A 25,537-nucleotide genomic window follows, 5' to 3' on the forward strand; every position below is an offset into this window, starting at 1 on the left:
CTGTCCCTGGGCTTCAGGCTTTTAGAAATGAGGGACACAAAAATTCTCTGTCAAAATGTTTGAAAGGAATAGAACAGATGGGACATACCATCATACCATACACCTAAGAAATGACTCAATGCCTGGATTTAAAATTTCAATTCAACAAATAGTTCATTGTACATCTACTTTATACAGAGCAATCTGGAGACAGGTGAGAGCCAATGTTGGTGTATCAAACTTCTGCACAGCAAAGGACGCCAACAGGAGTCTGAAGAGAGAGCCTACCATGGGGAAAATCCTTGCCAGCTACTCCTCTGATAGAGAACTAATATCTAGAATATATAAAGGACTCCGGAAACTTTACACACACAAAACAAACAAGCCAACAAAAAATGGGCAATTAAATTGAATCTTCTTTTCAAAAGAAGAAATTCAAATTGCCAGAAAATATATGAAAAAATGTTCAACATAATTAGCAATCAGGGAAATGAATTGAGATTCTAACTTCGATTAAAGTGGCAATCATCAAGAATACAAACTATAATAAATGCTGGCTAGGATGTGGGGAAACTGGAACTCTCATACACCGTGGGTGGGATTGTAAATAGTACAACTGTGGAGATCAGTATGGAGGCTCCTCAGAAGACCAGAAATGGAACCAACGTATGACCCAGCTCTGCCACTCCTTGGTATCCAAAAGAAGTCAGGTCAGACATTATGATATATGGATAATACATACCCATGATTAAAGCAGCACAATTCACAGCAACCAAATTATGGGACCAACCTACATGTCTGTCAACAGACGAATTAATAAAGAAAATATGAATATACACAATTAAGTTTTGCTCAGCCTTAAAAAAGAACACAATTATATCATCTGCAGGAAAACGAATGGAACGAGACAATATTATGCTGAGATCAGCCAGTGTAAGAAAGCCAAATGGCATACATTTCTTTTTAGATGTGGAAGCTACAGAGAAAACAGGAAACAAAAAGGACCTTAGCTAAATGAGGGAGATCAGTAGAATAATGGGAGGGGTTTAAGGGAGGAAGATGGGGAGGGAAAAGGAGCTTTGATGAAGGAAACAGTTCAAATAATGCTGTCTTAAAGGGTTCACTGCCAGTCTCACTGATATGTCCTGGGAGGAGTCAGTAGGGGTGGGATCCAGAGGGAAATGCAAACCAAATGCTGTGTGTGTGTGTGTGTGTGTGTGTGTGTGTGTGTGTGTGTGTGTGTGTGTATGTGTACATCTCTACCACTTTGAACCTCACTATGACATATAATTGAAGTGTACCCATAAAAGTATTAAAAAAAAAGACTGTGTGTGTGTGACCTGATAACACGAAATGACACAGGACCGGGCTTCTTCTTCTCCCCCCCTCCCCTTATTTTCTCTGCTCCTCTGAAAATCTCAGCTCAATCTTTTTAAAAGCTTACAGTGGATTGGAAAGCACTCAGGCCTGGATCTGAGTCCATTAGCGTCCGGGTAGCCTCAGGGACACTAATAAGCCTTCCTGAACCTCAGCTTCCTGGTCTACAGCACGAGGCTGTGTAAGAACCTAATGAGATGGCAGGTGTGAGGTCCCAGCAGTGGTCAGGCCAGGAGCAGGCCAGAGCTAAACACCCTGGGCGTGCCAGGCCCCTGTAGCTTCCAGGGCCAGCCAGCCCCACCCAGCTCCTCCTCACTCCGGGCCCCAGCATGCACTGGGTCTGAGTCACTCACTGTGACAGCAGTTGAGGCGCCTGGTAAAAATCAAAGGAACTATTCCTCCTTCAAATCCTCTCTGTGAGAGGCAGCCTAGGAATAAAGGATGGAGAAGCTCGAGAACCAAGCCAACCAAGGAAAGGCTTTTTGTCAGAGATAAATCAGCCGGCGAGGACAAAAGGCAGGGCTGCGATGGGGCTTGGAGATGAGGTGGCAGTCGTCCCACCTAATGGCATATTTAGAATCCCAGGCCAATCTCAAGTGAGGATCGTGAACAGGACAAATGATTTGCTAGAGAAAAGGGCTATATATAGTGGGGACACTATCAGAGATCTCCATGCAGAGGACGCCCCATGGTGGGGACACTATCAGAGATCTCCATGCAGGGGACGCCCCATGGTGGGGACACTATCAGAGATCTCCATGCAGAGGACGCCCCATGGTGGGGACACTATCAGAGATCTCCATGCAGAGGACGCCCCATGGTGGGGACACTATCAGAGATCTCCATGCAGAGGACGCCCCATGGTGGGGACACTATCAGAGATCTCCATGCAGAGGACGCCCCATGGTGGGGACACTATCAGAGATCTCCATGCAGAGGACGCCCCATGGTGGGGACACTATCAGAGATCTCCATGCAGAGGACGCCCCATGGTGGGGACACTATCAGAGATCTCCATGCAGAGGACGCCCCATGGTGGGGACACTATCAGAGATCTCTATGTAGAGGACGCCCCATGGTGGCGACACTATCAGAGATCTCCATGCAGAGGACGCCCCATGGTGGGGACACTATCAGAGATCTCCATGCAGAGGACGCCCCATGGTGGGGACACTATCAGAGATCTCCATGCAGAGGACGCCCCATGGTGGGGACACTATCAGAGATCTCCATGCAGAGGACGCCCCATGGTGGGGACACTATCAGAGATCTCCATGTAGAGGACGCCCCATGGTGGCGACACTATCAGAGATCTCCATGCAGAGGACGCCCCATGGTGGGGACACTATCAGAGATCTCCATGCAGAGGACGCCCCATGGTGGCGACACTATCAGAGATCTCCATGCAGAGGACGCCCCATGGTGGGGACACTATCAGAGATCTCCATGCAGAGGACGCCCCATGGTGGGGACACTATCAGAGATCTCCATGCAGAGGACGCCCCATGGTGGGGACACTATCAGAGATCTCCATGTAGAGGACGCCCCATGGTGGCGACACTATCAGAGATCTCCATGCAGAGGACGCCCCATGGTGGGGACACTATCAGAGATCTCCATGCAGAGGACGCCCCATGGTGGGGACACTATCAGAGATCTCCATGCAGAGGACGCCCCATGGTGGGGACACTATCAGAGATCTCCATGTAGAGGACGCCCCATGGTGGCGACACTATCAGAGATCTCCATGCAGAGGACGCCCCATGGTGGGGACACTATCAGAGATCTCCATGCAGAGGACGCCCCATGGTGGGGACACTATCAGAGATCTCCATGTAGAGGACGCCCCATGGTGGCGACACTATCAGAGATCTCCATGCAGAGGACGCCCCATGGTGGGGACACTATCAGAGATCTCCATGCAGAGGACGCCCTGATGAGCAGAGTGAAATTTCCTTTCTGGGAGCTACTAAGAGCCTGACTATCAATCAAGATAGAAAGATTAAAAGTGATTGACAATGCTATGAGAGAGAGAGAGAGAGAGAGAGAGAGAGAGAGAGAGAGAGAGAGAGAAAGAAGAAGGAGGAGGAGGAGGAGGAGGAGGAGGAGGAGGATGAGGATGAAGAGGATGAGGAGGAGGAGGAGAGAGGGGGGAGAGAAGAGAGAGAAGAGGGGAGGGGAGGGAGAGGGAGAGAGAGAAGAGAGGGAGAGGAGAAGGAGAGAGGAGAGAGAAGAGAGAGAGAAAGAGGAGAGAGACGGAGAGGGAGAGGGAAAGGGGGAGGAGGGGAGGAGGAGGAAGAGGAGGAGGAAGTGAGGGAGGGGGGGAGGGAGGGAGGGAGAAAGAGAGAGAGAGAGAGAGAGAGAGAGAGAGAGAGAGAGAGAGAGAGAGAGAAAGAGAGAGAGAGAGAGAGGTGTTCCTAAAACTAGCCTCCTGTGCCTAAAACAGAATTGGCTTTCAATAAATACTGAATGCCAGGATGGGAAGGGGGGGGACTGGAGAAGAGAAGGGTGGGATGAATTTAGCTCCCAAGCTAAAGACTCTCAGGCCATGCTTGATAATCAGTGTTAAACACTCTTGAGGCCAAATGAGATCAGCTCTTGAGGAGTAATAAATATAAAATTCCAGAGCTATTAAGTGATGTGTGAGTATGAAATCTTTATAAACGTCGGCATCCCTATTGTTTTTAAAGGCCAGGACCAGAAAGCCACAGCAGCCATTTGTCATTTCATACAAATGTAAGGATAAAGAAGACTGGTCGGAGCCGGGCGTGGTGGGCACGCTTGTCATCCCAGTACTTGGGAGGCTGAGCCAGGAGGATCCAGGTTAGCGGCCAGCCTCAGCTACTTAGTGAGGGCCCCTGCAACTTAGAGAGACCCTGTTTCAAAATAAAGAATAAAAAATAGGGCTGGGGGTGTAGCTCGGAGGTAGAATGTCATGGGTTTAATCCCCAGCATCCACAAAAGAAAAAAAAAATGAGAAAGACTGGGTGTCTTAAACGCCACACTCTAAACAGAAGACAAAGACAGGAGGAGTAATACGTGTGTGTGTGTGTGTGTGTGTGTGTGTGTGTGTGTGTGTGTGTGTGTGTGGCTTAGGATTGAACCCAGGGGCATTCTACCTCCCAGCTATATCCCTAATCCTATTTTATTTTGTTTTTTAAATTTCTTTTTCTTTTTTAAACAGAGTCTCACTAGATTGCAGAGGGCCTCACTAAGTTGCTGAGGCTGGCTGCAAACCTGAGATCCCCCTGTCTCAGTCCCTCAGGTACTAGGATTACAGGCATGTGCCACCAAGCCAGACTAATATTTTCCTATTTTAAAGTATTAATTAATCTGGTCTGGAGGTTATAAAGCACTACCTACCTGCAAATGAAATCTTTTGATTATACCAATCAAATCATTTTATTCTACTTTTCATTTTTGTCCTTTTTTTTTTAAAAAAAAAAAAAAGACTTTTGGCTAAAAAATACTTTGCTAATTCCCTGTTTGTGGCACTTCATGAACCCAGTAACATTTCTGAATATCTGCCAGAAGCTTTTCTCCCCATTCTTGCCCACCTCCCCCATCCTTAGGCAGGGTGTCAAATTTTAATTTGTCATCCTCGGTATTCTGATCAGGTAATTCAGCTAAAATGCAGCAGGACAGCTGGATGACTACACAAAGCTCAATTATTCAACAACACAAATGAAAGTCAGAAATGGCTTAACAAGGCCGGATTCCCACCATGATGTAAGGTCGGTCCTGTACCCAAGAGGACACAGACCTGGCCATTCCTAAAGGCACTATCTTGCAGGTAGAGTGACAGTCTCTCTCCACCAAGGACAAGCTACATCTCACAAAGCAGAATAAGTCTGTCAAGCATGGTCGTGCAATCCCAGTACTTGGGAGGCTGAGGCAGGAGGGTACGGTTTGGAGGCCAGTCTCAGAAACTTAGCAACAATCCCAGTGCTTGGGAGGCTGAGGCAGGAGGATACGGGTTGGAGGCCAGTCTCAGCAACTCAGCAAGGCAGGAGGATACGGGTTGGAGGCCAGTCTCAGCAACTCAGCAAGACTCTGTTTCAAAATAAAAAAAATAAAATAGGGCTGGGGGTATAGCTCAGAGGGAGAGGGCCCCTGGGTCCAATCCCTAGTACCACAGGGAAAATCAACAACCCAAAGCAGAAGAACAAAAGAGCTTTTCTCCCAGGCCAATAGCTGTCACCTAAAAATACGGAGGTGTAACTATCCTGGCGCCATCTTGGATGCATCACCGTGAACCACCAGACACCCCTTCCCAGGTCCAAGGAGTCAGGACCAGGCACCTAATCAACTTTCTGTCTGAGTCCAAGTCCTCCCAGTCCCAAAAAACACTGATTTCTGTTTCAGTGCTTTTAAGAAAATGCTAATCATTTGAACACTTCTCTTTAGTATCTACAGATCAGATCTAAGCCCAGGAATGACTACTGCTGTAAGGACATCGACCTGTAGTCAAGTGTCGTGTCTTTCCTATCGGTAAACGTCACAGTATCCCAAGGTTATGGTTTCCTCAGCAGAGAAATGAGAAAGTTGAGTTTTAGAGAACTTTTGTGAAGCCTATTATGCTCAAACTATTCTTCATTCCCTCGGATATGTACCTCTGTGAATAAACCTCTTAGCCCCAGTTGATTCTCAGTCTCTTCAAGTACCAAACGTCAAAAATAAGATGCTCTGGAAGAAGGCCAAAATATTCTGAGGACCAAATTAAATGTGGTGTATGAAGGAGACGACGTTTTTTAATGTGACACTAACATATAGTAGTGTCCTAAAAATCAAAGCTTTGTACTTGGTCAGGATCTCCGTCACTCCAGATTGCAGGAACCGCTGCCCAGCGAGCGGCAGCGAATGGGGAAAGCTCAGAATCTTCAATCTAGTGCCCTTGGGGTCTTGTTCAGAAAGTTTTTATCTGTGTCTATGTGTTGCAGTGTTGGGCCTATGCCCTCTTCAAGGAGGCTCAATCTAGAATCAGAAAGGTTTCCTACAAATAGAATCCAATTTGGGGGCTCCCATGTGGCCCTGTTATTAATAAGCAGCAATCTAACAAAAAAGCAAAGAAAGTAGAAATAAAAATAACTGCCTAGAGCCGGACGTGGTGGGCACGCTTGTAATCCCCGCGCTTGGGAGGCGGACACAGGAGGATCGCACAGGTTCGAAGCCAGCCGTGCTGGCTTAAGAGACCTTGTTTTCAAATAAAAAAAATATATAAAAGAGGTCTGGGAGTGTAGCCCGAAGGTAGAAGGACTTCCAGGAACCCCAGTACCACCAAAAATAAATAAATAAATAAATACCTATAACCAGGTAAGAACACAATCTGGAGGGAATAAAGCCCAGCTCTGCATGATCTTAACCTCTGCTTGGATTAAGGCAGTCTGTGGTTACACCCCTAGCTGTCTAGAAAGGGATAATAGTTTAACACTCAAATCGTCATCTCCATTTTTATGCACAATGCCTGGCACATGATCAAAAATACTCAGGCATGAAAGGATAAAAAGAGCTAAGATTTTTCAAGAAAAACTAAAAGGAACAATGGATACCAGACACAGAATTGGAGGTACAGATAATGAAGCTTTCAGGGATTTTAAAATAATTATAATAAGGAAGGTGTGGTGGCGCACACCTGTAATCTAGTACTTGGGAGGCTGAGGCAGGAGGATTGCAGGTTTGTGGCCAGCCTCGGCTACTTAGTGAGGCCCTCTGCAACTTGAGTGAGACTCTGTTTCAAAAACAAAGAATAAAAATAGGGCTGGGGGATAGCTTGAAGGTAGAATCCTCCTGGGTTCAATCCCCAGAACCACAAAAATCATCATCACCATCATCATCATCATCATAAGACTGAGAATTTTCACAGACAACTGGAAACCGAAAAAAAGGGAACATATAAAGAAGTCATCTGTAAACATGAAAAAAATAAAAAGGAGCGTCTCAGAGGATGGGCCTCCCGTAGTGACAGCAGAAGCTTTCTGTGACCCACGTGCTGTCCGGCAGCGGCCCTGGGCGGTGTAGCATCCTAAGAATTTGGACCAGGAGCCAGACGGCCCGGGATTGACACCTAACCCTATTGCTTCCTAGCGCATGTCCCTGGGCAGGCTAACCTCTCTCAAATCCTCATCTGTAGGATGGTAAAAACAACACTACCTGTTTTGTAGGGTTGTTAGGAGATCTATGAACCAGTTTTTGAAAGTTCTTAAACTAGCATACACAGGCGATACAATGCCTGTCTTCATTAAATAAAAAGAACTGAATTTGCATCGCAGCACCAGTGCTCTCTCCAGGTGCTTCTTCTAAAAAGGTCTGTGCTCAGGATCCCGATCCACACATCAATCACAACCAGCTACCTACAGTTAGCTACCTACAGTTCACCAATCGCGGCTTGCTCATTTCCCACGCTCGTACCTGCTCTTTCTCCCACCTTTCCTGGAAAGCCTTTGCTGGCTTAACCCAACTGGAAAGCTCCCCTTGCAGCCTCAAGAACTAATTACAAGATCACCTCCTCTGGGAGCAGTTCCTGGAACTTCTCAGGGTCTCTACTTAGCTTATGTGCTCAGCCAGCCCCGGCTTTCCCGTGAGTAGATCCTATGATCACTCTGGGATCGTTTGCTTTTGCCTTGAGGCAAGAGCTACATGGTACACATCTCCTGGAGTTCAGCGCCTAGCAGTTGTTTGATTGTGACTACCAAGTAGCAAATGAGTGCTACACTGGGTGAAAGAGTGATGGGTGCTCTGTGCTTGCACCCCCGCCATTGCTGTAAAAACTCCCACCACCTCCCCGGAAGTCAGCTGGGACTTAAGAGTACTTACTCTTCCAAGGCTTGCAGCATGCTCCCAGGGTCCTCGGAAGTCAGGATGGCTATCATTTGGTCATTAAGGGAAAGGTCCTCATTCACTCCGCCGGCAGAGGCGAAGGGCGAGGGCTCCAGCTTGCTCTCAGGAAGCTGGACCTTCGGAAGAATTGTAGAAATAACAATGAGGGGGCCTTGGCAGACGCCACACACAGGGAGAGTGAGCGGGGAGGCTGGGGCTCTGCAGTCAGGGACCCGCTCGGCCGGCCCTGCCTCCTGCAGGCAGGTGAGCTCAGTCAAGCCACTCAGCTCCTACCATCTCAACAAGAAAACGGGATCCCAACCCCACAGCCACGCGTAACCTAACAGGGCTGTTGTGCAGCTAACACCAAGCTGTGCGTGGAAAGACCTTCCCCTGTGAAGGCCATGAAAGAACGTCACTGCCCTCACTGCCCCCCCCAGGCAGGAGGACCCGGCACGGGCCTGGCTGGTGTCTAATCGGAGCACAGGATCACAAGACGGAGTGATGTTACAGAGATCATTAAGCCCAACTTGGGCTGGACAGCGAGATCGCTGTTTCATCCCCCAAATTATCAATTTTATAGAAATGGGTGATCGGTATGGCTGATATTAAGCTTCCTGCCCTAGCTGGCCATGGTGAGGCATGCCTATAATCCCAGTACTTAGGAGGCTGAGACAGGAGGGTCTCAGGTTCAAGCCAGTGTGTAGTAAATCAGTGAGAAGTTGTTTCTAAATAAAAAAGGGCTAGAGATGTATCTCAGAGATAGAGAATGCTCCTGGGTTTAATTCTCAGTCACATGCATACACACACACACACACACACACACACACACACACACACACAGATTCTTGTCCCCGGCCAGTTATTACTTTGGAAATTTATATGTGACACATCATGAAACCGTCACAACAACAAAGTGTTGGTGCCCCCAACTTTCCAAATAAGGAGGCTGAGGTTCAGAGTGGTGGACTGACTCCTGGAAGGCCGCTGGGCTCTAAAGGAGCCGCGAGGACTAATCCCAACAGGCTCCCCTCCAAAGGCCATCGCCCACTGTCTCACAGCACGTTATCCCACTGGTCACCCCACACTGGCAGAAAAAGCTTGCAAAAGACATCGCCCTGGAACACTGGGGAAGACACTGGAGGGTAGTTAGGCCTTAAATCACACACACACCCCGGGAAATGGAAGCCTGGCCTCTGCACAGTGGCTGGGCGCATTCTGCTCTCCCTGTTGAGTAGAGCGTATGTGCAGTCTGATTGGATGGGCCACTTGTCTGTCAAGGGGCGTGTGGGCCGGCTGCACCTTGCAACAGCTATCCATTCTGTTAGAAGTCGGAGCTGCAGGAGCAACGGGCTCCCTCACGGGAGCTGCCGCCAGAAGCCAGGTCCCGGCCTGGGCCCAGCTGGTCAACCTCAGAGACCTCAGTTTCCCTACACAAAGTGAGGAGGAGGAGGGCGAATGTTCCTTTCAAGGTTTTGAAATTGTGGGAGACCTTGAGTCATGGCCGCCCCAGCCCCCAAAGGCCCTGCAGGAACAAACCAACTGCCAAGGCGGCTCCTTCCCACAAATGCCCTTGGGTGACAGTTTAAAAAAAATGGTCTTAAGTATAAAGAAAAAAGCAAGAAAAGAAAATAACAGCAAAGCCTGGTCTTGCCAGGCAGAGTGGTGCGTGCCTATAATTCCAGTACTTGGGAGGCTGAGACAGGAGAAACGCAGGTTTGAGTCCAGCCTCAGTAATTTAGTAAGACTCTCAACACCTAGCAAGACCTGTTTTCAAATAAAAAACAAAAAAGTCCCAGCATGAATCACACTTATAATCCCAGGACTTGGGAGGCTGAGACAGTAGGATCGCAGGTCCGTGGCCAGCCTCAGCAACTTAGTGAAGCCCTCCATAACTTAGTGAGACCCTGTTTCAAAATAAGAATAAAAAATAGGACTAGGAATGTAGCTCAGAGATAGAATGTCCCTGAGTTCAATCCCTAGTACCACACACACACACACACACACACACACACACACACACACACACACACACAAAGCCTGGGGTATAGCTCAGAGAGAATAATCCTGGATTTAATCCCTGGACCAAACTCAAAAAGTTGGTCTTGCTCAAGCCCCTGCCTTCTGGCTTTCCCTCCTCTGTCCATGCACCCGTGGACAGGCCACGTGCTCATCCACTCCTTCACCCGTGTTCAGCGTGCCCCCAAGCACAGGTTCCACCCAGGCACAGGGGACACCACTGGGCTCTGCCATCTGCCCACCCTGCCTGCTGCAGTGACCACTGGCCAAAACCCACCAGCCAACACCTGCGATGCGTCCTGGAAGGATTCTGCTGGCCTTCAGATCCTGTGCCAGGGACGTAATGCACCCTTCCTCCTCGCTCCCTGCCACCCCGTCCTCAGCTACTGGGACCGCAGCGTCCCCAGGCAGGACTCCGCTGCAGGTGCCCATGGTGATGCCGAGGACGGCCTCCCTTGCAATCTGCCTCCCTTCCTGCCTCACTCTCTCACCCCTGCCTTCTTCTCCTGGGATCACTTTCCAGGGAAATCAGGGATTTTGAATCCTGGTGTCAGGAGGTGCCTCTGTGGGACCCAAGACTAAGAGATGGCGGAGTTCAGTTATGCCTGAGGGTCTGACAAATGCTAGATAAGGGCTCCTGAAGCTGGTGGGGAACCCAGAGAGGCCCCCTGACCTCCAGCAGGTGACCAGCGATGACTTACAGGTGACGCAAATGAGATAGGAGGATCACAGGTTCACGGCCAGCCTCAGCTACTTAGTAAAGCCCTCTGCAACTTAATGAGAGTCTGTTTCAAACTAAAGAATAAAAAATAGGGCTGGAGGCTGGGTGTGGTGGCGCACGCTTATAATCCCCGCGCTTGGGAGGCGGAGACAGGAGGATCACGCAGGTTCGAAGCCAGCCGTGCTGGCGTAAGAGACCCTGTTTCCAAAAAATAAAATAGGTCTGGGAGTGTAGCCCGGAGGTAGAAGGGCTTCCAGGAACCCCAGTACCACCAAAAAAAAAAAAAAAAAAAAAAAAATAGGGCTGGAGATGTAGCATCTGGGAGGTAGAACGCCCCTGAGTTCCACCCCCAGTTCCGTTAAAAAAATACACACACACACACACACATACACACACACACACACACACACACACAGGCAAGCTTGATTTAAAAAGAGGAGAGCAGGAACCGCATAAACACGCAGGAGCAGCTCGACACTCTGGGATCCCAAGCCACCAGGCATGGCCAAAGGCAGTGTGACCTGGAGAGCCATGGGAGAAGTGGCTGAAACCAGACCTTAGGGGCTTTGAAGCCAGGCTAAGGAGTCTGAGCTTCCCCTGGAGATAACAGTGTGCCTCCCAACACTATCCATCAAGGCGTATACAACAGGGCCTGAATCAGAGCAGCAAGAACACATCTGCCCTGCAGCTGGGGGTTAGACTGCAGGGGTTCCCACACCTGGCCACTTGCTAAACTCACCCAAGGAGTCAAAAATACGGAGCCAACCCAAGTGTCCATCAGGGATGAGCAGATAAAGGGCAGTACAAACCACAGTGGAATTGTATTCATACAATATGGCATCCCGTCATAGCCTGGGTGAACATGGAGACATCACGTTAAGTGAAAGAAACCAGGCAGACAAGTGTTGCATGATCTCACCCACTGCAGAACCTAAAGAGGTTGGTGTCATAGAAGCAGAGGGTGTAATGGCGGTGAGCGGTGGCAGGGAGGGAGTGAGGAGGAGGAACCAGATGGCAGCTGTCAATGCGTGTTAGGGTGAAACAGGAGAACTGAGCGCTGGGCTCCACTGTAGGCGATGGACAGGCTCAAACCCTGATGTGATCATTCCATACTGCACTCATATGCCAAAATATCACACTGTACCCCATACAGCTGTGCATGAGCTATGCACCAATTAAGAGTAAAATAACCTAAAACAAAACCATGCTGCTTTTACAAAGGACCAGTGACTAGGATACAGCCCAAGACAAGCGAATCGGCATCTAGGGGACCAGACATGGGTATGTGTCCTGCAGTCCACACCCCCTCCCCCCGCAGGCTCTAACGTCAGTCCCAGGTGAGACCCACCGGGCTGGAGGGCGCATGCCCACCTCTCATCACCACGAGCCCAACCGCCCTCAGGAAGCAGACTCACCCGGCGTCCGGCAAGCACACTCCCCTGCAGACACGGCCATCGCGCCACGAGGAAGAGTGTCGCCCAGCTCAGCACAAAGGAGACGAGGAAGGCTGTGACGAAGGCCACCGCGTGGAGACCGTGGTTGGGCAGGACCTGCGGAGACACATGGGGTGATTTACCTGCGGTCACACCTCCATCTGCCACGCTCAGCACAGGACCTCGAGTCAGCAGAACATGCAGGGCGCTGGAGATGCATCTGCGTTTGGAGCAGCCCTAACCAGGCTGGCCGCCTTAAGGCCCTCGCCGGCCCCGACTGAGCTGAGTTTCCTACGGTGTTAGAAGGAATGGGCGCTTTGAGGAGCTGACGTGGAAAGCTCGCACATGGTAGGGCCGCCCAGCACCGAGCCCAGCCATCACAGACACTCAAGAATATCAAGTCCCCAAATCGAGCTCTACCACATCTGAGGCTGCACTAGGGAAGGGAATGGTTTCTAAGAGGCAGGGGCAGGGGCAGGATTTGAAGAGGCCAGAAGAAGATCTCCAGGGGTCTGCCTCTCCCTCCATGACGTCCAATAAGAGACGCAGCCAATACCATAGTAGAGGACATGGGTGGCAGCGGCAGATGACCGCAGGAGGTGTGGGGAGCCGTCTTAGAACTGCACACTGAGCTTAATATCTGGACTGGCTCAGCCAGAGCACACAGTATTAGGTGGGGTGGGATTTGTCCATGAGTGGAAAAATTCCAAGTGATCCGATGGAATCGATGAGTGTGGTCTGTGATGTCTTCTCCATCTACCAGTAATGTCTAACCCTTCCTTCTTCTAAGCTTGTCCCATAACTGCCTTGTCTGACAATTTTCTGGCTCCTGTGTTTGATCATCTTTTATGATGCTTTGTTTAAACCTCCTATAAAAGAAAAGCGCTGGCAGCAGGAGGACGGGAGATTCACGCAGCCTCCTCTCCAGCTGCCCCAAATATCAAATATTAAATAGAATAAGTTTCTCCAAATTATCATATCTGACTCCAGCTCATTTCATGAGAGAGATTTTCGTGTGAGAGACTTCTGATCGAGAGCGGCTTTCCGTGGTAAGACTGCAGAAGAGGTAGTGCCCTCTGTAGAGGTATGCCGGGTATCAGCCATCCCGAAGCCTGACAGGTAGGACTGAGAGCTCCCTAGGGCTTGGCATGACTGGTGGATGAGGAGATGTACCACCCTCATCCCCTTCAAGGAAGGACTACGTGCCGCTAGGGAAATGTGATTGTAGATGGTCCAGCTTCCAGGTCAGAATTAGTGGCAAAGAAACACTCACCTAATGTCACCCTGTCTCCCAGCTCAGCCTCCAGCAGGCGGCAGGGCACAGCGGGGACACTATGGTCAGCCACTGCAGAATGACCGGGGTCACTCCGATGGGCTGCACAGGCTCCAGAGATGCCTGTCAGGTTGGCTGATGCTTTGTGAGCCAGACCAGGACCCGGCTTCTTCTCTGCCCAACCTGATCCCCGCCCCCTTTGCATTCTATCACACGCAGGTTTGAGATTCACTAGGTGCTCACGTGGAAGACGGTCCTACCCACAGCTGTGACTTATTACCGCACAAAGGCACACAGCCAACTCAGAAAGGTGGAAGAGAGGCACCAGGCAAAGCCCAAGGAAAATGAGGTAGGGGCTTCCCAGAGTCCCCTCCCTCGCCGTGTGGGCACACAGGATGCGCCCCATTCCCAGAAAGGAGCAGTAAGGACTTCTGAGACACTGGCTGCCTGGAGGACCCTGCAGGACCTGCAGGACCGAGTCCAGGGTTTCTACACAGGGCTGAGCACGCAGGCCCACTGCCTGGCACGTACAAGATTGCAGACTTTGAGGAGGAAAGCAGGTGCTCCGCAAAACCTACACATATATATTTTATTCCACTGGTGCAATACAATTAAACAGCACAGTAGGTTCGATGTAACAAAACACACACGCACACAGCATTTTGTGTACTTTCCTACACACCCCATCCATCCGCCCCTCCTCCCCACTCAGGTTGGTGAGGTCGGCAGTAATACCCTCGCACATGGCCAGAGGATGACTTGAACTGTCTCCTTCCCCAGCTCTCCCCCCTCCCAACTCTCTCCTCTCCTCAACTACTCTGCAGATCAGTCTTTGTATTATTTAAAGTCCCATATGACTTCCCGAGACAAACCAATCTCACTCAGCACAATTTTCTCCAGTTCCATCTATTTCCCTGCAAATGATGTAACTTTGTTCTTCTTTATGGCTGAGTAAAAGTGCATTGTGTGTATAGATAGACCACATTTTCTTTTACATTCATCTGTCTGTTGGACACCTGGGGTGGTTCCATAATTTTGCTGCTATGATGTGGGTGTGCGGGTATTAATATAGTACTCTGCCTTTAGTTCTTTTTTGGCTTTTTTTTTTTTTTGCAATATTAGAGATGGAACTCAAGGGCATTTTACCCCTAAGCTACACCCCCAGCCCTATTTTTTTTTATTCTTTATTGTGAAACAGGGTCTCACTAAGTTTCAGAGAACCTCACTAAATAGCTGAGGCTGGCCGTGAACCTGCAATCCTCCTGTCCCCGCCTCCCCAGTACTGGGATTACAAGCATACACCCCACACCAGGCAGCCTTTAGTTCTTTAGAAGAAATACTGAGGAGTGATAGATCTGAGTCATATGGCAGTTCCATTCCTAGTTTTCTGAGGAGCCTCTAAATTGATTTCCATAATAGTTTTGCTAATTTGAAATTCCACAACCAGCGGATAAGAGTTCCTGCTTCTCCAGCATCACTAGCAATCAGGGAAATGCATATCCAACTACAGAGATCCTACCTAACTCCAGTTCGAATGGCCACTGTGAAGGGCACAAACCATAAAAGCTGTATTTTTTGTAAAACCAATCAAGTCACGGCAAGCCACACGTGTCAGTCTGGCGGAAATGAAATTCCTCCTGAGCTCCAACTTCCCAGGGGGCCAGCTGGGGCTGCCCCACAAGCCGGCCTATCTAAGGAAAATAAGCTAACTCTTCCCTGCACTGGTAAACACATACCTCATCTCTGTCTCTGCGGTTGCTTCTAAAGAAGCCAACGTGGGACAGCAAGTTTAAGTCAAGACAGCTACACCCATAGGAATATTTATTACTTGGAGACAGAAGACAAGCAACCCACCCCTCACTCCCATGCCACAGTGCAGGTGGCCAAGGTTTCTCCCAACAGACCAACCATGCCAACCCAGCTTCCAGACCATCAGCACTGAGCAGCTGGGCCCGAGAGGCACTCCTGTCAGACGCTGGTTGTCATCTGAATCACAGTGTGATGCTTGGGCCCAAATGTGGTGGATCAGCTGCATGTCTCCTATGCTAACCTCCCGAATCTTGAATTTTTACCAAGACCAAAATGAAATCCAGGTTCTCCATTTGTGCTGGAAATACTCCCCATGAGCCCTGAGCCCTGACTATGTACCGACTGGACAAAAGAAAAAATCAATAATCTACTGGGTAAACATAAAGAGCACAGCACGGAGATGAGGTTATAATATTGATAGAAAAGGAGCCGGGCGGGGTGGCGCAGGCTTGTCATCCCAGTACTTGGGAGGCTGAGACAGGATGGTCATGGGTTCACAGCTAGCATCAGCTACTCAGTGAGGCCTTCTGCGACTTAGTGTAGCCCTGTTTCAAAATAAAGAATTAAAAAAATAGGCCTTTAGGATGTAGCGCGGAGGTAGAATGCCCCTGGGTTCAATCCCTAGTTCTGAAAAAGAAATTGATAGAAAAGGAACCGAAACGCTGTCTGTCTATAAATAGAATCAAGGAGGTAAGGATCAATGATCTATTTTCCAGTTCTGCTTCCGTCAAGAGCATGAGGAAGAGGCATGCGGTGGGGAGGGGAATCGATTATTTTGATCGACTACCAGATGCCAGTATGGGGATGGGAGCATGTGTGAGTTAAATTGTATCCTCCAAAAAGATCAGCTGAAGTCCTAAGCCCTGGTACCTACCAATGTGACCTTGTCTTTGTAGACATAATTGAGATGAGATCACACTGGAGCAGGGTGCTTCTCCATCTAACGACTGTGTTCTTACAAGGAGCGGGAGCCGGGTGGACACACAGACCCACACAGAGAAGACAGACCAGTGACAAGAGAGGCAGGGATCAGAGTGATGTGGCCAAAAGCATGAAGTGCGAGGGCTTGCAGAGCCACAGAAGCTAGGAAGAGACAGGGAAGGAGGCTGCTCTAGCACCCACAGAGGGAACGCGGCCCTGCCGGCGTCGGATGTCCACCTCCAGAACGGCGAGAGACTCCGTTCCATTATTTTAAGGCACTAAGCTTGGGTGAGTCACATGGCGGCCTGGGGACACTACTCCAGTCCAGGGTTAGTTACTCCTTCTCCTTTGGTCTGCAGCAGCCCGCAGGAGGTTTTAGTTGACAGACAAATGGAGGTGCAAAGAAAATAGATAACTACTGTCTCAGCTTTGAAGTAAGGAGACTTTTGACTCCAATGTCTGTTCTCCCCGCTAGATCTCAGGACTCGCTGAGTGTCCAGGGGGATGAGTGTCTTCTAAAGCGTTCTCAGTCCCAATGCCCTACCCCAAGGTAGAAGTTGTTGTCTGACTGATGAGGACCAGAGATAAAGATTGGGCCAGAAATACATGAAACAGGGTCACCGTACTGCAAAAGGCAGGGAAAAAATATTCCCTCTCTTCTTTCTTTCTCTCTCCTTAACTCCTTCCTTCTCTCCTACCCTCCTTACCTCCTTCCCTCCTTCCCTCCCTCCCACCTTTTTGTGAGGCAGAAATGAATAACTGAACCAGGCCACGTCATTTCTCCCCCTTTCCCCCCTCCACTTTCTCTGAAGCTGTCTCTTAAGACCTTGCCTTCTTCTGGCCAGGTGCATGATCATGAGAATTTGAAGAGCAGAGGCCCTGCGGATGTCTCAGTGAGGAGGATCCAGGTTAAGTAATGCAACAGCAATGGGGATCCGTGTTTAGCAGAGGCAGGCTAGCTCTGTGGACCGCACCATCCTTTTCTCTCTTGCAACTCTTACTTTCTGACACCAAGGAACAGAAAATCTTGTAGGCAAAACCTGCCTCTCAGATTCTTCATTTATCTGTGCTGCTAAACTGTGCTAAGCCCTGTCCCTGCCTCACCCACAATGCCTTTGTGCTTCTACTTTCTCCTTAAAGATACCCCCCAAAAAGAGTTAAGATCTTGAGATATAGTTTCTAGGAAGAAGAAGCTGCCATACTGCACAAAACCACCACCCCACCATTCCTATAATCGTCCACACTATCTCCATCAACATTACCATCACCACCATCACCATCATCACCTTCAACAGCACCCTTCCCATTAACATCATCACCACCACCACCAGGACCATTATCATCACCATTACCGCCACATCATCACCCTTACCATCACCATCAATGCCACCATTACCAGCACCTTGATCATTAACTACATCACCACCTCCATCAACATCACCATCATCACCAGGACCACCATTATCTTCACCATTATCATCATCATCATCATCACTATCACCATCTCCATCACCATGACCACAAGTATCATCAATATCACTATCATCATCATAGCATCATCATCATCACCATCATCACCATCATTGTAGCAAACATGTACTGATGAGATACTAAGTACCAGGGGTGCTTCTACGTGCATTGCATGCTTTTATTCATTTGGTCCCCATAACAATAACATGATATGGGGGCTATTTTAACCCTGATTTTATAAAGCATGATATCAAAGTATAAATAAGTTTAAAAATGGCCCAGGTCTGGGACCCAGGATTCACAGCCAGCATTCGGGGCTGGGGCCTTCGTAGTACATTAACTCTAGGTTCAGACTCCACCGTGGCCCTTTCCCAGGAGCCCTGCATGGGGTCACTGGGGGCTGGGGTCACTGTGGTTTGTTGATACCCAACTCTGAACAGAGGTTGCCCTTCAGAGGCCAAGGCAGCAGGCACAAGTTTTTGAATTTCACAGCCTCTAACGAGACACCATGACATCCCTTTAAAACTATCCCTAAGCCGGGCGTGGTGGCGCAAGCTTGTAAACTCCATGCTTGGGAGGCGGAGACAGGAGGATCACGCAGGTTAGAAGCCAGCCGCGCTGGCATAAGAGACCCTGTTTCAAAACTATAAAATAGGTCTGGGAGTGTAGCCCGGAGGTAGAAGGGTTTCCAGGAACCCTAGTACTACCAAAAACAAAAAACAAAAATCCTATCCCTAACCATCGATCGACATCTTCATTGAACTTTCTCCAGACCAGGCTTTACTCCTCTTTTAACCTTTCAAACAACACTTAAAAGTCAGAATTCTCATGTCAACTTCTCATGTCCAAAAAGGAGCTTCGCCTCAATTCTATCAGCCTGAAACTCTACCTAGAGGGAGATGTCAGAGTGGCTGCCAGGTCTGCACAGTGTCTGGATGTGGGGACAAGCTCTCCTGACATCTAGCTGCTCCCTGACGCCATGAGGCCTGTGCTGGATGCTGGAAGGACCAGGAGAGCCAGCTTCACTCCAAGGAGCTCCCCGCCCACAGAGGAATAGACACGATGGCGGCATGGCTGGCTGAGGCTAAGAAGCCAGTGGACAAGGGAAGGCATGGCCCCTAGCCCAGATCAAAGGACCAAAGGAGGCTTTCCAGGAGGCCACCCTAGTGAGCACAAGAGAATAACCCGGGCAGAGGGAACCACGTAAGCAGGGCCTGCAGTGCCAAGAGAGTCAGCCCAGGCCTTGGAAGCCCTTTGACAGCAGGTTAGGGATTTGCTGCCTCATCCTAAGCACTCAAGAGGAACCCCTGCAGAATTCTTAGCAGGATGAAATGCCGCCAGACCAGCTTGGAGAAGGGGCAGCCACAGCCCAGGGAGAAAGTACCCTGAGGGCCGCAGCGGAACATGCTGTAGAGGCCTCAGACCTCAGCCCTAGCTGGGGGTCAACTCCCAGCTCTGCCCCCTCCACACGGTGGGACCCAGGATCTCTGCAGGCTCCCGCTTCCTCATCTGCAAAACAAGGCCAGAAAATGGTGCCTGCAGTTCCTCAACAAGTAAATACTGAATTTTCATGCACCTAGAAATTTGATTTCTATATAAGTACTGAAAAGAATCAAAAGCAGGTGTGCCCACAGAACTGATGCCCAGATGTCCACAGCAGGGCTGTGAATAGAGCCAAAAGGTGAAGACACCTGACAAATAAACAAAGCGCTGTGTACCTATACACTGGAATATTATTCAGCCATAAAAAGGAATGGAGTCCTGATACGGGCTACAAGGGGAGGGGCACGGGAAGAAGCCAGACACCGAGGGATGCACGTTGTGCAGCTGTGTTTATATGAGATGTCAGAGTCGGCAGATGCAGGAAGAAGGGAGGAGGTCAGGGTTGCCAGAGCCCAGCGAGGGGGCTGGGAGCGACTGCTGAACGGCACTGTGTTTCTCCGGGGTAGTGAGAATGTTCTAGAACTGGATGTGGTACTGGATGCACAATACTGAGACTGCACTAAAGTCATAACAGTAATTTTTGATATGATGTGTCACTGACCACATGCACACGTAGTGTCTCTATTATAGTGCTGCAGCACATCAAAACCAGGCAGTGAAACCGAGTTGCCCCACGGCGAGGCTGGAGGGAGTCAGAGGGCCACAGAGCGGTATGCAGTGTACCAGCATTGGGAAATGGCTTCAAAATGTATTTGAAAATAGCTCTGGTATTAATGTGCCAGTATTGGAAAATGACTTTGGTATTAATGTATTGGAAAATGACTTTGGTAGCAATATATCGAAAATTGGTTTCAAAATGTAAAGAGCGGTCAGGGCCTGGTTACTGCCAGGCACTCAGGCAGCTGTTGTAATAGAGTCCCCTCACTAAAAGTAATTAGCAAGTGGATAGAGGAGTTGGGACCTAGGGCTTTCATATTCACAGGTCTACATAATAAATGACATCTAGCAGAGAATCTAAGAATTCTCCAAGAGGTGCCTGAGGAGGGCACAGACCTCTGTCAAAGGGGAGCAGATCCCACTGATCCTGACTTTGTTAATCATTCTGGCCCTAACAAAGAAACCTAGGCCTACACCTGCAGTAAGGCAGGAAGAAGGTTTTTTGGAGAGCTAGAAATCCCCATAATCATTATCCCCATAATCATAAAAAGGACCTGCATGGAGTCGATGGGCGGACTTACACCTAGGTTAGATCACTGGATGAGCAAGAGGACCATGTATCTATAAAGCTGTTCTGTATCCAACAACTCCAGTGACTTATTTTCCAATCACTCCCCTATACTATCTGGTACAGGGCTTTCTTAACCTATCCTTTCCTTCCATCTTTGTAATAATAAAATCGCTTAAGCTTACAGACAAAAAAAAAAAAGTTCTGGCTATTTTTTTCAACACATAGCTAACAACAAGAACCTGTGGCTACATGTTACAGTTTCAGAGCCCTACAGGGCACGGGAACAGTTTCACCATAACATGCAGGCTGCCAGAGGTGGGGAGTCTCTGGTCTCACTGAGAAGGCTGGGCGCTGGCGTGGCTCACAGCAGCAATGGCAAGCCCTGGGACTGCAGCCACTCACAACACAAGAACCACTCCACGTGAACTGTACCCCTGAGGCTCCCCCAAAGGGTGCAGCCACAACCCACCGAGGATCACTGTAGGCAGATTCCAAGGGTGTGTTTATATTAAACTGCATTGTCTAAGAGTAAACAAAAGAGGAGAGCATCCCGGTTCCCCAACCCCCTCCAAGGCCTTGCCAACCCTCCCTCCTGCCCCAAGACAAGAGCCTCCTCCGTCATTACCAGTCCCGCCCCTTTAATCACACACCAGCAGAGCAGATGCCTTTGATGAATTCTGTCCCTGCATTTGAGAAGATGCTAGACAAAAAGGCCTTTCAACAGGCATGCTTGAAAGGCTGAGAGTCCGACACCAGCTTACAAAGGCATGATGGAGAACTGATTATACTGTTGACTCCAATTATGTAATAAATATATTCATAGGCTCCTGAAGGCAAGCAGTTAACATGTCAGCAAGGGTTCTCTCTGGCAGTGGGTTGTTCCTTCCTTCCATCCTTTCTTTTTTGTTTTTGTTTTTGTTTACAGTACTAGGTATTGAGCCCAAGGGGCATTCTACCTCCAAACTACACCCCCAGTCTTTTTTTCTTTCTTCCTTTCCCTTTCCCTTCCTTCCTTTCTTTCTTTCCCTCCATCCTCTTCCTTCCTTCCTTCCTTCCTTCCTTCCTTCCTTCGTTTTCCTTCCTTCCTTCCTTCCTTCCTTCCTTCCTTCCTTCCTTCCTTCCTTCCTTCCTTTCTAGCAGAGTCTTGCTAAGTTGCTGAGACTGGCCTCAAACCTGTGGTCCTCCATCCCGTCCTCCCAGATGCTGAGATTATGAAATATGCACAACTGCCTGGCTGGATTATTCTTTTATCCTTCCAACTTTTTCTATCTGTGAGGATGAGACAGGGTAGGGAGGGGATGTCAAAATGCCCACCATGGCCAAATATCAAATCCTGCTCAACCCTTCCCCAAAACACAGAAAATGGAGAAAAATGGGAAATGATACAGAATTCCCTGGAAAAGACTGCGGTAGTAATTTTGTTGAAATGCTCTGCTTCGGCTACAGATACAAAAGCATGGGGGGACGGTGGCTTGCTGACCCTTGTCCTGCAGTCCTTCAGGGGCAGCCCTGGGGGCAGAGAGACTCAGGCCACCCAGCTGATGATCCTGTAAGATGGAGAGCTCAGAGGTGACCACAGCAGAGGCCGTCGCTCTCAGTGGTCTGGCCTTGCTAATTCACCAGCTTAGTGAACACAGCTGGACCAGAGAACACTGCACTGCCAGGCCCCACACTGCCAAGAGGGCGCCCCTCGGCTTCAGGACCAGGGCCAGCTCCCGGGGCCTCTCTGTGCCCCCAATTTTACTCTAAAATCAAGAAGGGGAACTTGATCATCTCTAAGGGTTGTTCCAGGGCAGAAGTTCTCTTCCAACGTCAACAAACATACATTAAGTGTCACCCAGAGGAACCCCCCGGAGTTATGAGCGTCCAGGCTCAACAGAGGTCGCGATGGCACACGAGGCCTGGGGAGGACGCGGTCACCTTGGCTGGGGAGGCCACAGCATGGGGGGGAGTCGGTGCAGGTCCTTAGAGATGTTTCCAAATTGGGCAAGAAGAGGTAAAAAATGAATGGTGTGTGCAAAACTAGAGCCGAGTGCAAAGCAAAGGAGCCGAGAGACCTGGGAGATTATCACCAGGGCTGACTTTCCTGGCAGGTCCGGAATGGGGAGCACGCAAACACAGCGGGAACTCAAAGCCACGTGATTTTGCCAAAAGAATTACACTTTCCCCTCTTCTGTGCTCCACGGGCTCATATAAAAACTTGCACTTGAGAAATTCTCATATCATAAATAGCTATGTGTTGCGGTATTCCTTTTTTTTTTTCAGTGCTGGGGATAGAACTCAGGGGCATTCTATCTCCAAGCAACACTCCAAATCAATTTTTTATTCTTTATTTTGAAACAGGGTCTGAGTTGCAAAGGGCCTCACTAAGTAGCTGAGGCTGTCCTTGAACTGCAATCCTCCTGTCTCAGCCTCCCAGATGCTGGGATTACAAGCATGTGCCACCATTCCCGGCTTTCCTTTTCTTGTTAATAGATGCTCTTTACATATTAAAAGCATGAATCATTTGTCTTTTATATATAGCATAAATACCTCCTCAAGTTTCTCATTTGTCTTTTTATTTATATACTCAAAAAAATATAGTTTCGCCGGGTATGGTGGTGCATGCTTGTAATCCCCCCGCTTGGGAGGTGGAGACAGGAGGCTTGCGTAGGTTTGAAGCCAGCCTCACTGGCTTAAAAGACCCTGTTCCCAAATAAAATTTAAAAAATAGGTCTGGGAGTATATCCTGGAGGTAGAAGGGTTCCATCCCCAGTACCACCAAAAATAAATAAATAAATAAATAAATAAATAAATAAATAAATAAAGTTTCCAATTATTTATATACTCAAAACAAATTTCTTCAGAACACATGATATTAACTGATATTTATTATTATGAACCATTTGGTTATTTAAGCTGGGCATGGTAGCACACACTTGTAATCCCAGTACTTGAGAGGCTGAGACAGAATGATTGCAAAGTTCGCAGCCAACCTTGGCTACTTAGTGAGGTTCTCAGCAACTTAGTGAGATTTCAAAAGTAAATAATAAAAAACAGGGCTGGGAGTGTAGCTTGGAGGTAGAATGCCCCTGAGTTCAATTCTCAGTACTGGAAAAAAAAAAAAAAAAAAAACTATTTTACTCATTTAAATTTTAACCGGATTAGCCGGGCGTGGTGGCGCACGCTTGTAATCCCTGCGCTTGGGAGGTGGAGACAGGAGGATCACGCAGGTTCGAAGCCAGCCGCGCTGGCTTAAGAGGCCCTGTTTCCAAATAAAAATATAAAATAGGTCTGGGAGTGTAGCCCGGAGGTAGAAGGGCTTCTAGGAACTCCAGTACCACCAAAATAAATAAATAAATAATAAATTTTAAACAGATTAAGAAATTCATGTTTGTTTTTTCCCAAAAACGAATCCGGCCACTTGCCCCCAGGTCTGTGTAGGGTGCATTCTTCTTACAGTGAGTGAAAGTCCTTTTTAGGAGACACACACACATGTAGACGCCCTATTCCGTGCCGCCAGTCTCCCTTCTTGCAGTGGTTGCATGCTTTATCACTGTAGTTCTGTAATATTTAACAATTCTGCTGAGGACAAGCTTCCCACATTACTCTGTGTTTCCCAAATTTTCCCATCCAGCTTCATAAAATCCTATATGTTTAGAAAACTTTGATCACATTCTGCTCAGAGCCTCGTGAGAATCATTACTGGAACTGCACTGCGTGAGTCCGCGGACCAGAGCAAAGCAATTGGTGTGAATGCCTGGATCAGAGCTGGGATCTTACACAGAGCAGCGCACGCCCCCCTCGGGGTCCTGATGCGGGGCCGGCCCTTCGCTTGTGCACGGGAGGCGCACAGGGCTGCAGGTGCAATCCACTGCGGTCCGAGACCTGACCCTGCGCTGGGGTCTGCCACAGCGTGGCTGAGGTCCTCCTAAAGAGACCGCTCATCCAGGAGGCAGAGAGGGTCAGAGGCTTCTTGAGATGACACAGGAAGGAATTTCTTGATACCACATTTTCCTAGAGAGAGATGTGTCAATTTTGCCCTTAGGAAATTAAGCACAGAATCCCAACTTAAGCTCTTAGTGACTTGACATCTTCACGCTATATTTTTTTTCTACTATTTTTTTGGGGGGCAGTACTGGGGACTGGATCCAGCAGCATTCTACCTCTGAGCTACACCCCCAGCTTTTTGTTTTTTTATTTTATTTTTATTTATTTATTTATTGGTGGTAGTGGGGATGGAACCCTTCGAATTCTGGGCTACACTCCCAGACCTATTTCATATTTTTATTTGGAAACAGGGTCTCTTAAGCCAGCGAGGCTGGCTTCGAACCTGTGCGATCCTCCTGTCTCTGCCTCCCAAGCACGGGGATTACAAGCGTGCGCCACCACGCCCGGCTATTTTACTTTTTATTTTGAAACAAGGCCTCGCTAAGTTTCTAAGACTGGCCTGGAGCCTGCGATCCTCCTGTCTCAGTCCCCCAAGTGCTGGGATTCCTGGCTGTACCACCACCAGCTACACCATATTTTTAATTGCTCAATGAAAATGCCAGAGAGCTCTACCCCAGGAGGAGCCCTCCCATGTCGAACCTTCCTAGTGTGATTCTGGCATCTCTGCGGTGCCCAGATTAGCCCTGCTAGAACAGTACCCCTACTGAGCGCCCTGCCTCCCGAGAGTCCTGGGGGACTGGGTTCATGCCCAAGCACAGTTGGCACCGGCTACTCGCCAAGCTGACCTTCCACTGGACAGTCATAATATCCCTCCCCACCTTCAACTAACCCTCACCTTCAAGGCCCAGCTGAATCCTCCGTCCTCCAGGAAGCCCGGCAGTCTACCCGGCTACAGATTCTTCTTTCCTTCCAGGAGCCACAGGACATACGAGTAATATCTTGAGACATAAACTGGCAAATGCAGCCACAGCTGGGCGCTGATTCCTTTCATTTCATGTCTCCCTGTGTGGTGGAGACTGTGGCGTCTGCCCGCAGGCCTTCCAAACTCCAGCACTCCCTAAACGCTTGCCCACGGCCCAACATACGCTTCTAGCTCCAGGTGGGCATTTTAGCATGAG

General features: G+C 49.0%; 1 protein-coding gene across 1 annotated transcript in view; it reads right to left on the reverse strand.

Annotated features, from left to right (window-relative positions):
* EVC2 (EvC ciliary complex subunit 2) overlaps positions 1-25,537 on the reverse strand; it is a gene marked incomplete at both ends in the record, with an annotated part of 130,776 nt that overhangs the window by 80,193 nt on the left and 25,046 nt on the right. Inside the window, 2 exons of the mRNA XM_080697281.1 lie at positions 8,170-8,309; positions 12,328-12,462. Of these exons, the coding sequence (XP_080553407.1) occupies positions 8,170-8,309; positions 12,328-12,462 (275 nt within the window). The remainder of the gene's footprint in view (positions 1-8,169; positions 8,310-12,327; positions 12,463-25,537) is intronic.

Source organism: Muscardinus avellanarius (assembly GCF_963383645.1).
Source record: "Muscardinus avellanarius genome assembly, chromosome: 6".
Taxonomy (NCBI): domain Eukaryota; kingdom Metazoa; phylum Chordata; class Mammalia; order Rodentia; family Gliridae; genus Muscardinus; species Muscardinus avellanarius.